Here is a 17,832-nt window from a genome sequence, read left to right on the forward strand (position 1 = left end):
GATAATATGTGCCACGTCACACGTCACGTGGTACACAAGAAGGGGAACCTGCCGATAACATCACGCGCGGAAATTAAAAGGGTAGGTGACTTTGGTCGCAAAATTAATATACTTGTCGTTGTCAAAAAATTATGTTTGATATATCATTTTGAAGCTAAAAGATTTCTCTATCTAGTGATACCATTTATATATGTTGTCAAAATATATTGTATTTTATGCCAAAGAATACATCCAATGGTGGAATGGCACTTTAAGTCTGAGTGAAAAATACTGTGGTGAGTGTGCGTGAAAGGAGAGTCTGGAGACAGAAATCTTAGTTTCTCGGTTGTTACCTTGTGCTACTTGCTCTCGATAGCACCGCTTTATTAGTATTCGCTAACACTACTGATGAATGCTACACCGGCTGAAAGGTGACTTCACTGCCACGGTGATGAATGCTACACCAGCTGGAAGGTGACTTCACTGCCACGCTAACAGCGCCAACTTGTGGGTAAGCTAGCATTGGCCTTTGAGAATGATGATATGCTGATATGAAGAGAGCGTATAATAATAATAATAATAATAATAGCTAGCTTTTTTTGTGGTATATCAGATATATTCCATTCATCTAGCATGATATCAAACTCATCGATACTGAACTCATTTTTGACTTGTTCAATATCATGCTAGCTGAATGGAATATATCTGATATACCACTCAAAGCCAGCCAATATTATTTAAATTTTTCAGGTTTGTTTTTCAGGGTAAGAACAAGGTGAAGTTCCAGTGGAGTGTTGTCTACTCTGTAGCCACAACATACCATTTTACTCACATACATATAATTACAGACCCCACAATTAAATTTAACCCCATAACCTGCCACCAGAAAAAGGTCAAATACGTTTGTTGATACTGTTTGAGATTATACTTGATACAGATACCGTTTGACTCTTAACAAGTCAATAATGCTTTATAGCCATTTCCATTTTCATTAGCTTTATTTGTTCATTTTGGGTATAACAGTTTGCCAGTCAAAATGTTTTACTGTTTATTTTATCACACAGCTCAGCTTGAATATTTGTACACACATATATAATAAAGCTGCATAGCAAAACCCTCAGTGATAATCTGAGACCGATGTTGAATTGGTACCTGCAGTACCAATCAAAAGTTTGGACATCCCTACTCATTCATAGATTTTTCTGTATTTTGACTATTTTCTACATTGTAGAGAATACTGAAGACATCAAAACCATGAAATAACATCTGAAACGTATATGGAATTATGTGGTAAACAAAAAAAAGTGTTAAAAACCAAAATGTGTTTCATATTTGTATTCTTCCAAGTAGCCAGGGTTTACATTGATGACACTTTGCACACTACTGGCATTATCTTAACCAACTTCATGAGGTAGTCACCTGAAATGTTTTTCAATTAACAGGTGTGCCTCGTCAAAAGTTAATTAGTGCAATTTCTTGCCTTCTTAATGCGTTTGAGATCAAACAGTAAACATTAAATAATAAGTATGCAGTAAATAGCCCTATAGTAAACAGCTCGTGTAGTAATCCATATTATGTCAAGAACCACTCAACTAAGTAAAGAGAAATGACATCCATCATTACTTTAAGCCATGAAGTGCTTTTTAAATAATAAAAATAAAGAAAAATAATTGAATTAGAAGGTGTGTGCAAACTTTTGACTGGTACTGTACATTATTGAACACTCATAGCTGGATCAACCCAAGTAATATTCTATAAGATAGTGTTGTAGTCAAGACCACTTAAACTGAGACCAAGTCATGACCAAGACCGAGTCAAGACCAAGACCAGACCTGTGAGTGTGAAGAGGGGTGGGGAAGGGTGATGGCTGTTAACAGTAACGAAAATTTCAAATTAGCAATGAGTCATGTTATTCATTGCATTTGTAGCAGGAAGTTTTACATCCAATCACAGTAATGATGTTAAAATAATGCATAGGCAAGTTTGTGATATCCCATACGGTAGTTGTGGTCTTGACTGGTCTTGAAATAAAATTCCAAGTCCTCTATGTCCGATCCTGAGACATGACCAAGTAAAAAATGTGGTCGATTCCGAGACGAGGCAGAGACCTTCAAAAAGTTGTCTTGAGACCAAGACCAGTCTCAAGTACTACAACACTACTGTAAGAATCAGCTCAACACATCGTATTTCACTGCAACACTATGGGCCAGATTTACGAATAATTTGCTCCAATGCAAAAACCCTCTTTGACGTTAAAAAAATACTGTCAGGATTTACTGCAGTGAAAAGTGAGTGGTGGTAAGGTGTGGGACGTAGTTATTTTTGTGGCTGGCCTCATTGCATATGTATTTATAGACGTTTCCCCTTTCATAATGCAAAATCTGGGGGAGGAGAGTATTTAAATGACTCAAGCAACATGATTTACTAAAGTTTGCAGCAGTCAATTTACTGCTAATCCTGTGATTATTTAACACCAAAAAAGCATGTTTTAACCCATTTTGGGCTTCACATGGTTGTGAGGAGGAGGCATTGCCGGGAACAGAGAGCATGTGATAGAAGGGAGAGAATTTTGTCCACTCGCATTAATTTATTTGGAATGCCAGAGGAAGATGCTATCAGCACATATCAATTCCCAAGGCATGTTATTTGCTCGAGGAAATCAAAGATGACCTGAAACCTCCAACTAGAAGGAGTCACGAATCTGTTTGCGACCCAATGCTAATTTATGCTGTTCTTGGTAGATTGTGTTGGTCATTATTAATACGAACAGATTGTGTCTGTGTTCATTAGTTTGTGCATTGTTAGCAGATCCTTCGCACAACTGACAAATACCATTTGGCTTTTTTTTAAATTGCTGCTTCATACTAATTTGCCCTGCTGAGTAAATTTGGCCCCATGCTTCTTAATCCAATACTGCAACATCTCATCTCATCTCATTATCTCTAGCCGCTTTATCCTGTTCTACAGGGTCGCAGGCAAGCTAGAGCCTATCCCAGCTGACTACGGGTGAAAGGCGGGGTACACCCTGGACAAGTCGCCAGGTCATCACAGGGCTGACACATAGACACAGACAACCATTCACACTCACATTCACACCTACGGTCAATTTAGAGTCACCAGTTAGCCTAACCTGCATGTCTTTGGACTGTGGGGGAAACCGGAGCACCCGGAGGAAACCCACGCGGACACGGGGAGAACATGCAAACTCCACACAGAAAGGCCCTCGCCGGCCACGGGGCTCGAACCCGGACCTTCTTGCTGTGAGGCGACAGCGCTAACCACTACACCATCGTGCCGCCCAATACTGCAACAGTTAATTAAAAACTATAACTTCTTCATTAATTACTGTAAGTTAATTGAATACTGTTTATTTAATATTGGTGTGCAATCAAAACATTTATCAGTATGAATTGCCATATCACAAAATACAAGTTAAAGTGACTAAAGTGAAGACGAGAAGGCTTTTGGACATGGCTGCATTAAATCCTGTGCTTGACCCTGAGTGTTCTCCACAGTCAGGCTGATTATTACTGGGCATCAGATTATTTGGGTTCCCCTCAAAATGAACAGGGCGACACATGTCCTTTACTTCATCGCACCCAAGGATGATGTGTTTGGTCTCATTGCTCATCCTCTTAATGCCACACAATCCCTCATCCACATTCACACGCACCGTCACAAAGGAGAATTTCTCCTTGCTGATGCACAGGTGCCCGGAGAGCTGTTTTCCACCAGCCTTGGTGCACACTGCATTCACACGCTCTCTGTCACTCTCATGGAAAAATGACTGAGTGGGTCTGCCACATGTCTTAATCTGCCTCAGCAGCGCATTCCATTCGTTTTGGTCCCACGTTTTCGGCACGCCATCAGGCAGATGCCGCTTGAGGAAGATGGCATGAGCATTGTTGGACTTGGCTTGCATGCATGGTTTTGGGTTGAACTCCAGAGAAGAGCAAAGAGACAAAGCAGAGGCCAAAAGGATCAGGGTGAGGAGCGTCATACTGATGGACACCTGCAAAGAATGGAAGACTACTTATAGCTGTGTGATAATAATCAGTCATATGACATATTGTGATTTTCAAAATAAAGGATATTAACACCATCATGGGCACAACAAAATGTTTCTATTTCCATTAGTACAGTATCTTGCAAAAGTATTCATCCCCCTTGGTGTTTGTCCTGTTTTGTTGCATTCCAAGATGGAATTAAAATGGATTTTTGGAGGGTTAGAACCATTTGATTTACACAACCACTTTAAAAATACAAATTGTTTTATTGTGACACAAACAATAATTAAGATGAAAAAAACCCAGAAATCTAGAGTGTGCATAGGTATTCATCCCCTTTTGTATGAAACCCCAAAATAAGAGCTGATCCAATCAATTCACTTCGTAAGTCACATAATTAGTTAATTAAGATCCACCTGTGTGCAATCAAAGTGTCACATGATCTGTCACATGATGTCTATATAAATCAACCTGTTCTGGAAGGACCCTGACTCTGCTACACTACTAAGCAAACAACATGAGAACCAAGGAGCCTCCAAACAGGTCAGAGACAAAGTTGTGAAGAAGTATAGATCAGGGTTGGGTTATTAAAAATATCCCAAACTTTGAATATCCCAGGGAGCACCATTAAATCCATTATAGCAAAATGGGAAGAATATGGCACCACTACAAACCTGACAAGAGAAGGCCACCCACCAAAACTCAGACAGGCAAGGAGGGCATTAATCAGAGATGCAACAAAGACACCAAAGATAACACTGAAGGAGCTGCAAAGATCCACAGTGGAGATGGGAGTATCTGTCCATAGGACCACTTTAAACTGTACACTCCACAGAGTGGGGCTTTATGGAAGAGTGGCCAGAAAAAACCCATTGCTTAAGAAAACATGTTTGCAGTTTGCCCAACAGCATGTGGCAGACTCCCCAAACACATGGAAGAGTCTCTGATCAGATGAGACTAAAATTGATCTTTTTGGCCATCATGGGAAATGCCATGTGTGGCACAAACCCAACACCCTGAGAACACCATTCCTACAGTGAAGCATGGTGGCGGCAGTATCATGCCGTGGGGATATTTTTAATCTGCAGGGACAGGAAAGCTGGTCAGGACTGAAGGAAAGATGGATGGCACTAAATAAAGGGCAGTTCTGGACAGAGTATTTTTAAGGATTTTCCAGTAGGAGACCAACTGGTCTAGGCAATACAATCACAGGCCCCAGAGTCCATGCGGCTGCACCGCTGCGGCATATTCTGTGATGCAAATTGCCGCATTACGAATCCTCGTTTCAGCCAGCATAATATCAACATAGTTCAGGGTTTCCCATACATAGACCATTGTGTGGCGCAGCGCCACACAATCAGACTCGCAATTTTGAAAAAAAAAATTCCGTTGCGTATCGTTCCGTTCATTCATAGTGCTCTTTCTTCTCGTTCACACGCGCGCGCACACAGAGAGAGAGACGGAGAGGCGTGCAAGTCGGCCTGTTAGGCTAATTAAAAATAACTCAGCCTTCCCGATTCGCCTTCCGACCCCTTATTTTAAAAGGTAGCCTACGTCGTGCTCATGATGAGCTTTATCATAGCCTTCTTGGCTTACAGGAAACGGACATCCCTGTGTCAGGCTACAAACCAATTTTGATGCATACGGTAGCAGCTTGACGCGAGGAACCGGCCTTATGGCATTATCCCGTTTATCCCGCTTCAGCAATGACTTCCCTTACGATAGGGCACTTGAGTTTTTTTTTTTTCAGGAAGCCACGCAGAATTAAATGTTCTGATAGGGCATGCAGGCTTTGCACCAATTAGGGTAATGCTTTTTCATTATTGTTAGTTGCCTTGGTGTTACCTTAAGTGGTTTCTTGCATCTAATTATGATGTTTTATTATTATTTTGTTACATTATACTATTTATTTCATTTTGGTATTGGTTGAGGTAAGTGTTGAGTTCAATATTTAAAATAAAAACCTCCAGCTTGTTTTTTGCAATTTATTCCTTGAATGTCAACTAAAGAATGATTGAAAGATTGCATTCAAAAAGGCAAAAAAACTAAGGTAAAAACCAGAGATGCACCGATTGACCGGCTGCCGATCGGAATCGGCCGATTTTCACGTGATCGGCCATGACCGGCAACCGGCCGGTCAAAATTAAAATATGGCGATTTTCTGCCGATCAAAACTTGTGTATCACAGAGAGATGAAAGTGAAAATACTCGTAATTCGCAACTAAAAAGACTGCAGCTACACTGGCAGCTTGAACATGCTTTCTAGTGCGATTGTGTTGCGCAGAACAGTGTCAGTCCCGCGCACCTAACGAGCTCCGGCGCGCGCGCCGTTAACAAAAAAAAAAAAAAATTCACTATATTTGGATATGCAAATATAGTGATTTTTTTTTTGTGCCAGATATTGGATGTGAAAAGAAGAAAACGTTTGTGGTTGTGTGAATTTCCCATTACAGGAATTAATACGTTAGCCTATTACCAAACATCTAGTTAGATTTGTACAAAGAGAGAAAGAAAAAAATGTCTTTTTGTTTGTTTTACGACCTTGGTTGCACTTGATTCCATTGGAAATTACTCTACAAATACACATTTGATAAAGATGATAGAATGGCTATGGTATAAGTATGACTGGAAATAATTTTTGTATTTTGATCCTGAATGAAGAAATGGGTTGTTCTATAAGGCATAAGTTTTCAGATCCAAATAGGCTTATGAAAGTGTGTTCCATAGCAGTAGGCAAATAATATATGAGGGGGAAGTTGTTTTTGTGCCAGATATTGGATGGGAAAAGAAAAAATGTTTGTGTGAATTTCCTATTTCAGGAATTAATATGTTAATACCAAACATGAAGAAAGATTTTACAAAGAACAATGTCTTTTTGTTTGTTTTCAACCTTTGAGGTGTTGAAAATTTATTACTGAAAATCTGGCAGAATGTTCTATTAAAGAAAAGATAAAAAGAAAATAGTCTTTGTGTGTGCTGTGAAATGGTTTGAAAAAATGAAATCGGAATCGGCCAAAATCGGTATCGGCAGGTCACACTCCATGGAAAATTGGAAATCAGAATCGGCCCAAAAAATTGCAATCGGTGCATCTCTAGTAAAAGCTAAACTTTAACTTCAATTTTGGTGAGTAATTTTCATAAATTTAAGACAGGTTTTCCACCAACATCAAGCCCAGCAAACTAATGGCCTGCCCTGTAATGTAAAGTTGGGTCGAGGAATGAAACCAGGCAGGGTTCTGGTAAAAATTGTTTTAGCTGTCTTCTCTTAAAGAACTTAAAAGAATTTAGATTGAACTGAATAATCTCAAATGCTTCTTGTACACAGCAAAATCCCCAGTGTTGAATTAACACCCTACTGTGTTTATATAGGTCCAACTGGACACAAATTAACTCTGAAAGTGTTAATTCAACACTGAGGAATTTGCTGTGTAGCTTTAAAATAGTCCCAGCAGGTGATTCTGAAGAAAAATACTGTGTGTTTGAACACCACCTGCTGTAAACACTTTGCATACACCCCAGTGACCGACTCCACCGACCGCCACGACACCACTGCGCACGATTCCCTCATCGGCACAGTGGAGCACCACAAATTGCTACCTGGTCTGCGGGAAACACTGTAGTTAATGCAGTGCCAAGTTCATCTCATCTCATTATCTCTAGCCGCTTTATCCTTCTACAGGGTCGCAGGCAAGCTGGAGCCTATCCCAGCTGACTACGGGCGAAAGGCGGGGTACACCCTGGACAAGTCGCCAGGTCATCACAGGGCTGACACATAGACACAGACAACCATTCACACTCACACCTACGGTCAATTTAGAGTCACCAGTTAACCTAACCTGCATGTCTTTGGACTGTGGGGGAAACCGGAGCACCCGGAGGAAACCCACGCGGACACGGGGAGAACATGCAAACTCCACACAGAAAGGCTCTCGCCGGCCCCGGGGCTCGAACCCAGGACCTTCTTGCTGTGAGGCGACAGCGCTAACCACTACACCACCGTGCCGCCCCGCAGTGCCAAGTTTTCCTTGTTAAATGTATACTTACATGGTACTTGGTTAATTAATTGCAACTGATTGAACCAAATGATAAGACATAACTTGGTTTAAAATTTGGTCTCCCAGTGAAGCTGGTTTGGCCTTGACTAGGAGACCAAATCTGGTAACTATGTTAAAAAATGCTCTGGTTCTGGAGGAAAACCTGTTTGAGTCGTCCAGAGGTTTGAAACTGGGACGAAGGTTCAGGTTCTAGCAGGAAAATGACCCTAAAAATGCTGCTAAAGCTAAACTGGCGTGGTTTAAAGGGAAACACTCGCTACGTTCACACTGCAAGGCTTAATGCTCAATTCCGATTTTTTTGTGAAATCCGATTGTTTTGTGAGGTCGTTCACATTAACAAATATATGCGACTTGTATGTGATCCTCAGTATGAACGAAAAGCGACCTAAAAGTGTTCTGCATGCGCATTGCAGGATACGACGACGTCACACGCAGTGAGCATGGCCAGTGTTTACGGAAGTAAAACCGCCCGGTTGCGGTATGACCCATCCAATCTAGCTTGAATAGCTGCATCCCCCCAAATGGAAATCAGCTCCCTAACCTCTGCGTCCTTCCATTGAGAAGATTCAGAACCTTCACAGCCCGAAGCGTCCCTCGCATTGATGTCATGCGCAGGGGCGCAGATACGTTTTTTGAACTGGGGGGGACAAAAAACTGGGGGGGACAAAGCTGCCAGCAAATCAACCCCGATATGCCTGTCAAACTTGTTGTGGGTTACCATAGCAACCAAGCTCGAGCTCGCAACCTGTGCAGTCTGCGCAGCTCAACCAACCGAATATCAGTCTTTGTTTTGTTTTATGTGAATTGTTGCAACTATGTATATACTGCCGTGCACCTCAATAAACCGAATGGTAATTAGTCTTTTGATTTTTCCGTGAGGTTTGCCTTATGCAAAGAAAGACAGCATAGACGTTTTTTCCTCCCTATAAGTGGGGGGGACCGAGCGAGGTGAATTTAAATCTGGGTGGGACGAGTCCCACCCTCTATCTGCGCCCGTGATTATGCGCCATGTTGTTGTAACTTTTTTTGAGAGACCCGCCGCCTACTTCAGCGCAGAATAGTGACGTTTGTGGCTTGTTGATGACGTGTAAGTCGGATGAATGCGACCTGGCGGTTCAGACTGAAGTCGCATATGAAAAGAGCGGATAGGAATCGGAATTAGGACCACATATCCAAACGGCCTGGGTCGGATTTGAAAAAATTGGATCTGTGTCGTTCATACTGTCAATAAAAGATCGGATACAGGTCACATATGGGCGAAAAGATCGGATTTGAGTCACTTCAGCCTGCAGTGTGAACGTAGCCACTGAAATGCCTTAGGATGGCCTAATTAAAGCCCAGACCTCAATCCAATAGAGAATCTGTGGCATAACTTAAAGATTGCTGTACACCAACGCAACCCATCTAACTTGAAGGAATTGGAGCAGTTTTGCCTTGAGGAATGGGCAAAAATCCCAGTGACTAGATGTGCTGAGCTAATAGAGACATACTGTACCCCAAGAGACTTTAAACTGTGATTGCAGCAAAAGGTGGCTCTACAAAGTATTGACTTGGGGGGTTTGCATAACTATGCACACTCCAGATTTCTGTTTTTTTAAAGTCGTAGGCATGTTGTGTAAATCAAATGGTGCTAACTCCCCCAAAATCCATTTTAATTCCAGCTTGTAATGCGACAAAACAGGACAAACACCAAGGGGGATGATTACTTTTGCAAGACACTGCATTAAATACAATGTTAATAATAATAATAATAATAATAATAATCAGCATCATAAGTTCTTTTATTATAATATGAATTTATTGTCACATGGGTAATCAGTGAGACAGAGGTATATGGTCACAGTCTAACAACAGCTAAATATAGCCTGGTATTTGTTTGGTGCTTGTTAGAACCTGTGTCTGTCTCAGTTCAGATGCGTTGACGTAAGAGCGCTCTGGAGCAGGGTTGAAACAAACCACACGAGTTAAATCAATCTGGTTTATTCAGGCACTGCTCGATGATACATAGAAAAAGCAGGGTTTATATACATAAGAAGCTTGCGTGACAAGATAAGTAGAGGCCCGAGGGCACAAGGTGAACTCACCAAATAAGGAGTTGTTTTATTATACATGAAAGAGCAGAATGTACACCCCCTAGAACAGGAGGGTCCAGGAATGTGGTTTCAGTGAAACTAGAAGGTACAGAGAAAAGCAAAAAAGTATGTTCTCGCGGCTATGCACGTTTACCAGGATGTGAACAGGTCATAAGTTCAGTACAGCCATGCACGAGAACACACATACAATCTTACAATCCCCTCTTTTATACTTTGTTTACAGAGTATAACTACAGTTTAGACTCTAACGTATTGACAGACATAACAAGACTGATTAGTATGTTGTTTAGCAGTCCAGTTGGCAAATTGCCAAAAAAAAACGTTGTCCTCGTGGCTGGCTTGAGCGGGATTCCCTGCTCCAAGCACTAAGACCAATACCAGAAGGAAAGTCATACTGGTCACTGACTTTGTTCTTTCTGTGTCCACAGGATGTAGATGATTGAAGGTAGCCCAGGCTCACGTGTCTTCCAGATTCCTCAGTTCAGAAGTCTGCGGGACGCACCGACCATCCCCTCTTTGTAGATCAGCCGAAACCGGATCACTCCGGATGCTGGAAAGGGGATCCCTGAAAAGGCCGTCAGCTATTGTCACAGCAACTTTCTGAAACACAAAAACCTGTTAAGCATCAACAATATAGATTTCTATTACATTGGAGCCTTCTTTATTCGACTGGCATGAATCCACTGTGGAAAAAGGTCAGTTAGTACAGCCGTTCGAGTTACAGCGAGCACATCCGTGGGTTCACTGTAGGGCGGTTCCTCCAAAGGAGTGCCTAATTTAGCGAATTTCTTTACCAACACTTTATCCCCTACCTCAAAGGGGTGAGTGGGTGCCTCAGGAATGGGAGGCTTTTTGGAATTTAGTCTCGTCCAGTACTCATCCAACACCCGCATGAGACCCACGGCGTACTCACTGAGATGTACATCAAGATCACTCGTTCCTATAGCCTGCATACCTCTGCGCCAGGGTGTAGGAAAAGGCCGGCCCATCACGAGCTCGTACGGAGACAGGTTGTCGAGGGCCACTTGAGCGGTCATTCGCATGTCAGCGAGAACTAAAGGCAAAACTTGTACCCAATTTTTAGTACCAGCTTCTTGCATGGCTTTACGCAGCTTACCCTTGATTGTTCTGTTTGCGCGCTCCACAATGCCGGAGGATTGTGGATGGTACGGGATGTGGAAACGCCAATGGATCTTTAAGTCTTTACACAGTTCTTGTGTCACCTTAGAGGTGAACGGCGTACCTTTGTCAGAGTCTATCCCTACCGGGAGACCATAACGCGGAATGATTTCTTGCGTCAATTTGTTTACCGCCGTGCGAGCGTCTTCTTTCCCGCAAGGGAAAGCCTCCACCCATCGTGAAAATTTGTCGACCATGACCAAGAGATACTTAAAGGGGCCCTGTTTTGGCATGTGAGTAAAGTCAATCTGCCATTCCTGGAACGGCGTGTCAGGTATGGGAAGGTGCTGATGTACCGCGCCTGGTTTAGATGGATTATTCTGTGCGCACGTTAAACATCTGTCTAGAATGTGATGTACATCGGTGTGTATTTTGTCGATGCAAAATATTTTGGATAAATCCTCCACTACCCCTCTTCGGCCGCGGTGAGTGGGACCATGAAACTCGCGGACGAGAAATGGAGTGCAATGTCTAGGCAAACAAAGGCGGCCCTGAGCATCGATCCGAACGCCGTCAGACGGCTGCGCGCCGCATGAGTCCCAGAAATGGTTGTCTGAGGCCGAAGCGGAGGCCTGGAGGGAGATCAAGTCAATGTCCGGAAGAACGGCACTAATCATGCGACTGGATGAGACCAGGGAGAGAGTAAGCGAAGGCGGAAAAACACCGGAGGCAGCCGCGGCTTTGGCAATGCGATCGGCGAGAGAGTTTCCCCTGATCTCAAAAGAGTCCCCAATACAATGAGCACGAGTCTTAACAATGGCTAAAGAGCGCGGGAGAAGACACGCTGTAATAAGATCAGTAACAAGCGAAGAATGAGAAATGGGCTTACCGTCTGCAGTGGTGAACCCACGCGAAGCCCAAATCCGACCAAAGTCATGAGCAACGCCGAAAGCGTAGCGTGAATCAGTGTAGATAGTGACGTCTGTGTCCTGGGCGATAACACATGCACGGGTTAGAGCGTATAGTTCAGCAGCCTGAGCCGAGGAGAAAGGAAGAGAAAAAGCTTCAACAGTTTCATCAGGAAGGCGGCACACAGAATAACCACACACGAAAACGCCGTCAGAGGGGCGTGAGCACGAGCCGTCCACAAACAGCGAATCACCTGAAAGTAACGGGGTGGAGCGTAAGTCGGGGCGGATACTTGTCTCGAAAAGAATGCTAGAAATGCAGTCGTGTGTTTCAGAAGGAAGAGAATCATCCTGTGAATTGAGGAGGCGCTGAAGCGCGTGCGTGAGAGAATCAAAGGAGGAGGAGGGCTTAACAGTAAGGTTTTCGGTGGCCAAAAGAATAGACTCGTATCCAGAGCGACGCTGCGCAGATAAATGCTGGGTACTGAGGTTCTTTAAAACGTGCACTACATCATGTGAGGTGTGGAGAACGAGCGGGTGAGACAAAACCAGCCGTTCAGCGTCCGTGACCATGACAGCACATGCAGCCACCGCCCTGAGGCAAGCAGGGAGGCCCTGTGCCACAGAATCAAGAGTTTTAGAGAGGAACGCACAAGGCCGCATACCCCCCCCGTGCTCCTGCGCCAAAACCCCAGACGCAGTTCCCTGCTGGTTGCACACATATAAATGAAACGGCAAACGGTAATTCGGAAGTCCGAGAGCAGGGGCCGAGCATAAAGCCTGCTTCAGGGCCCTGAAGGCCGTCAGCATTTCATCAGACCACACCAAGGGCTGAGTCAAAGGGTCCGAGTGCAGAATTGCAGAGCGCAGACACTTGTCATAGGTGGAACAGTCAGGAATCCACTGGCGGCAGTAATTGATAAGTCCCAGAAAAGCCATGAGGGCGTGTTTCGTGGCAGGCACCTGAGTGCCTAGGATGACCTGCACACGCTCGGGGCTGAGCCTGCGGGAGCCCTGGGAGAGATCGTGACCCAGATATCGAACAGTGGGGAGGCAGAACTGAAGCTTAGTTCGTGAGACCTTGAAACCTTCTTGCGCCAGAAGAGAGAGGAGAGCGAGTGTGGCTTTAGCGCAAAGGTCCTCGTCCTCCGCCGTTACCAGAAGATCATCCGCGTATTGGAGCACGGAGGAGCCCGAGGGGAGGCACAAACCGGCCAAGGCGTCCCTCACTACGGCTGTAAAAACCGCGGGGGAATCGACATATCCTTGGGGTAACCTGGTCCATGTGTACTGCTTTCCCCTGTGCGTAAAAGCGAACAGGGGCTGCGTGTCGTGGCCCACAGGGACGCTGAAAAAGGCAGAACAGAGATCAATTACAGAGAAAAAAGCATGTTCACACGGAATCGAGGCCATAAGAGAGGGAACGTCTGGAACTAATGGGGCGACTGGGATAATTAACTCATTAATCTTACGCAAATCCTGGGTGAAACGCCACGTGCCGTTGGGCTTCTGCACCGGATTCACTGGGGTGTTATAAGGGCTGACACAGGGAACAACCACACCTTGCTCTAGGAGAGAACACAGAACATCATCAATGCCAGACAGTTTAGCTGGGGAAAGGGGGTACTGTTTTACATATACTGGCGAAGAGTGTTTAATGACCGCCTCGTAAGGGGTACAGTTAACAAAGCCCACCTCGTCCTTATGTTCCGCCCAAAGAGAAGCTGGGAGATCAGAAAGAGAGGGTGTGAGGCAGGTAACGGCACAAGCAGCATTGAGAAGGTTATGAGGAAGAGAAAGGGAGGTGAGGGCAAGAGCAGCCGACGAAGTGTCGTCTGGTGCGTCAACAACCATGTGTGAACCACTGAAAGAAATAGAAAGCCCTAGGAGGCTCATGAGATCCCGTCCAAGCAGGTTAAAAGGGCAATCAGGCATGCAAACAAAGGAGTGAGAAAACTTCAGTAAAGGATCAAGGGCACAAGTAACAGAAAGGGGGGGCGTGCAACTGGAATGGAAAGGAACCCCTTCTATTCCCACAGAGCTTACAGACCGTGTAGATAAAGGACCCGCATATTCCCTCCCCACTGAGGACATGGTAGCCCCGGTGTCGAGTAAAAAAGGATATTCAGTCCCTGCCAGGCATAAAACAATAGTGGGAAGATCTTCGTTAAGAGGGGAGCTGAATAAAAGATTTAACATAGCAACGGTCGGGGTTTCATCGCTCTGAGGGCAGCCCTATGGGCGGGCAGGATCTCTCTGCCCTGTGGGGCTTGAACCGGCGCGCATGACGAGTTTCTCACGTTCCTGCTCATCTCGCTGTTTCGCATGACATTCTCTTATCCAGTGCCCCTCTTTTCCACAATAGTGGCACTTTCCATTTCTCCTCCCTCCCCCGCCGCGCGGTCCCGTTCGGCGACCCCTCTCCTGTCGTCCCTCCGCTCGTCCGCCCGGCACGACGGATAAACATGCTTTATTCGTTTTACAGTCTAAAAGACCATCGCTCTCCAGCGTGCGCACCCGCTCCCCGGCCTGACGGAGGACCAGATTATTCCGGTCACTCCAGTGATGTTTTAAAACGCTCTGTATTTCGGGGCGACAATTAGACAGAAAGGTGGACAAGAACATTGGGTTCGGGTTTGCCAAATCAAGTTCAAGACCTCCCAAATGTTGCCAAACTTCCCCAAAGCGCTTCCAGAAAGCCGACGTCAGCTCAGAACGCTCCTGTTTGCAATTAGTGACCTGTGACAGGTCTCTATTTGCTTGTTTTAAGGCGAGCAGGTATCGCGTCAACTGCTCGCGAAGCTGCTGCAGCGCGTCCGGCGTGTCTTTCCAAAAGAAGGTAGACACGGTGCGCTGGCGAGGGCGACCGTTTTCCCCTACCGGAGGCAATTCCTCCTTAACATTAACAGCAATATCGTTGACGGGGCGGAGGACCTGTACGTTTTCTAACAGGGCCGTCTCATCGTATGCGCCTCCTAATTTATTCTGCAGAATAAACCGGTAATCAGCTCCCGTAAGCTGACAATTACGAGAAACATTAATTAACTGATCAACAAAAAGCAAGGGCTTATCGGGTGACGGAAGAAGTGAGATGATGTCCTTAAGAGCCGACGGGGACGGGGGAGTTATATCAATACCACTGCGCTTTGCGACCCATACACAAGCAGCGTTTTGTGGCGGATAAGGACGCGAGCCGGCGTCTGGTCCCACATCGTCGGGATTATCCCAATCATCATCGTCATCGGTGTCATCATCGGTATCGTCACTACTTTCTTCGTCTTTGCCGTTCTTGGCTGATGCAGGCGCACCCTTTATTCCCCCGGGACGCTGCCCTCTGTCAACCGTGGGGGGGGGGCACGCAGACACAGCAGCCAGGGACGGATAAATTTTAGGAATCGTTTTTACAGATGACGACGATTTACCAGTAATTTTTCCAGCCTTACTATAAGGTGGAGGTTTACTATCTAACGAGGCTGGAGGAGCAGAATGAGATTTGGATTTTCCTAGCGCCGCCTCCTCCGTTTCCTTGGTGACGGGTGCAGCCCGAGGCTTCGGGATGGATTTCAGGACTGAACGGGGAGTATAAGCCTGTTTAAAATTATCCCAAATCTTCTTCATATCATACCATTTGGCATATCCATCCCGCATATACGGGCGATCCCAGCCGGGGTCCCCTAATCCCTCATAAATCATGCGATGGGCCGATGCAAGATAACCAGGATCGAATGTACCTTGACGAGGATAGGAAGGAATTTGAGGGTTGGCCTCAGTCCAACCTGCCAAATTATCGAGCCAGGGAGAAACATAATAAGCAAAACCGCACCTAGTCATCCATTCGGCCGGGGTTTCCCCTGGCGCAGGCTTAGGGAACGAGCTTCCCATCGTACAATGACAACAAACGGATCTGAAGAGGAACAGACAACAAATATAGTACAAATTTGTATAGCGCGCTCTTCCTGGACTCGAACCAGGGAAAACTGTCCTCCGTAGGACACTACGAAACTACTGCCAACCAGGTAGTCAATCAAACATGTCTTACCTGATTGAGAGCATCACGTCGGGGTCACCAAATTGTTAGAACCTGTGTCTGTCTCAGTTCAGATGCGTTGACGTAAGAGCGCTCTGGAGCAGGGTTGAAACAAACCACACGAGTTAAATCAATCTGGTTTATTCAGGCACTGCTCGATGATACATAGAAAAAGCAGGGTTTATATACATAAGAAGCTTGCGTGACAAGATAAGTAGAGGCCCGAGGGCACAAGGTGAACTCACCAAATAAGGAGTTGTTTTATTATACATGAAAGAGCAGAATGTACACCCCCTAGAACAGGAGGGTCCAGGAATGTGGTTTCAGTGAAACTAGAAGGTACAGAGAAAAGCAAAAAAGTATGTTCTCGCGGCTATGCACGTTTACCAGGATGTGAACAGGTCATAAGTTCAGTACAGCCATGCACGAGAACACACATACAATCTTACAGTGCTGCTTAGGTGTGGTAGCAGACTTGAAAACGAATAAGAATGCACCAAAAACAATATGATTTACCAAGAACATAGTCAAGAACAGAGAGAAAGGTAAGAAAAAAGAAAATAATGTAAGCTCTACCTGCTTCCTGAGTCCCTAAGTTCAGCTGAGAAACAAACCCTCCAACCTGATTTTCACTCCGTTGTATGTGTGTGTGTGTGTGTGAGAGAGAGAGAGAGAGAGAGAGAGAGAGAGAGCATATGCCATGTGCTGTACAGTAATTCATTGCACACGCAACTCTTTCCATTCCTTTTTTTACCCTTGTGGGATTCACGTTTCTTCACACTGATTGGTCTTTTCTTCTGTCTGTCATCTTTACTGTCCTGTAAGCAGCCAATAGGAGTTTGATATCATTGCAGCACTTTGTGTGAACGTTCATACTTGATCAAGTATCTCAAGTCTCACGCATTGAGCGTGACAGTCACGCTTTTCGGTCTTTTGTCACGCACTGCCGCCACACATTGTATTTCTCACGCTGAAAAAAAATTATAATATAAATTTCTCTGGCGCGCCGCTATTGCTATGGAAACGGCAGGAAACAAGGGCGTCTCCCATGAGTCGATCCTGCCACTTACCAGCCAATCAAAAAAAGGAAAAGGGCGGGGCTACACAATAGCCAATCAGAAGCACTATTGTATCTGGGTCGGTAACGCAACAACCAATGAAAAAAGCATTGTTTTGTTCAGTGGACAGCATGAGGATGAGCTCCGAGCAGCACAGAGCAGAGCCGGATTAATCATTTCCTGGGCCCTGGCAACAAGGCTCAAGGACCCTCTCACCTATGTCCCAAAAAAACAAAAAAATCGGCATCATCAAGAGCATAATATCAGGCTTCTGCATGGCTCAGGAAAGATGTATATGTGTACCTTTATAGTCTCAGCATAAAGTGCATGCAGTCAAAACACAAGACAGATGCACAAATGTTAAACATAACTTTTTATCCAAATGAAGCCATATGCAACGGAGGGCGGCACGGTGGTGTAGTGGTTAGCGCTGTCGCCTCACAGCAAGAAGGTCCTGGGTTCGAGCCCCGGGGCCGGCGAGGGCCCTTCTGTGCGGAGTTTGCATGTTCTCCCCGTGTCCGCGTGGGTTTCCTCCGGGTGCTCCGGTTTCCCCCACAGTCCAAAGACATGCAGGTTAGGTTAACTG

The 17,832-nt window shown here is 45.0% G+C and overlaps 1 protein-coding gene across 1 annotated transcript; it reads right to left on the minus strand.

Annotated features, from left to right (window-relative positions):
- Positions 1–3,331: 3,331 nt before the first annotated feature.
- LOC132885987 (uncharacterized) lies at positions 3,332–16,843 on the minus strand. Its single transcript, XM_060920525.1, has 2 exons — positions 16,765–16,843; positions 3,332–3,991 (listed from the first exon to the last, which is right to left on the minus strand). Exon 2 carries the CDS (start codon positions 3,977–3,979, stop codon positions 3,398–3,400), a length of 582 nt encoding a protein of 193 aa, XP_060776508.1. The 5' UTR covers positions 3,980–3,991; positions 16,765–16,843; the 3' UTR covers positions 3,332–3,397.
- Between the last annotated feature and the right edge of the window lie 989 nt (positions 16,844–17,832).

The sequence above is a fragment of the Neoarius graeffei genome, chromosome 5 (assembly GCF_027579695.1).
Source record: "Neoarius graeffei isolate fNeoGra1 chromosome 5, fNeoGra1.pri, whole genome shotgun sequence".
Lineage (NCBI taxonomy): Eukaryota > Metazoa > Chordata > Actinopteri > Siluriformes > Ariidae > Neoarius > Neoarius graeffei.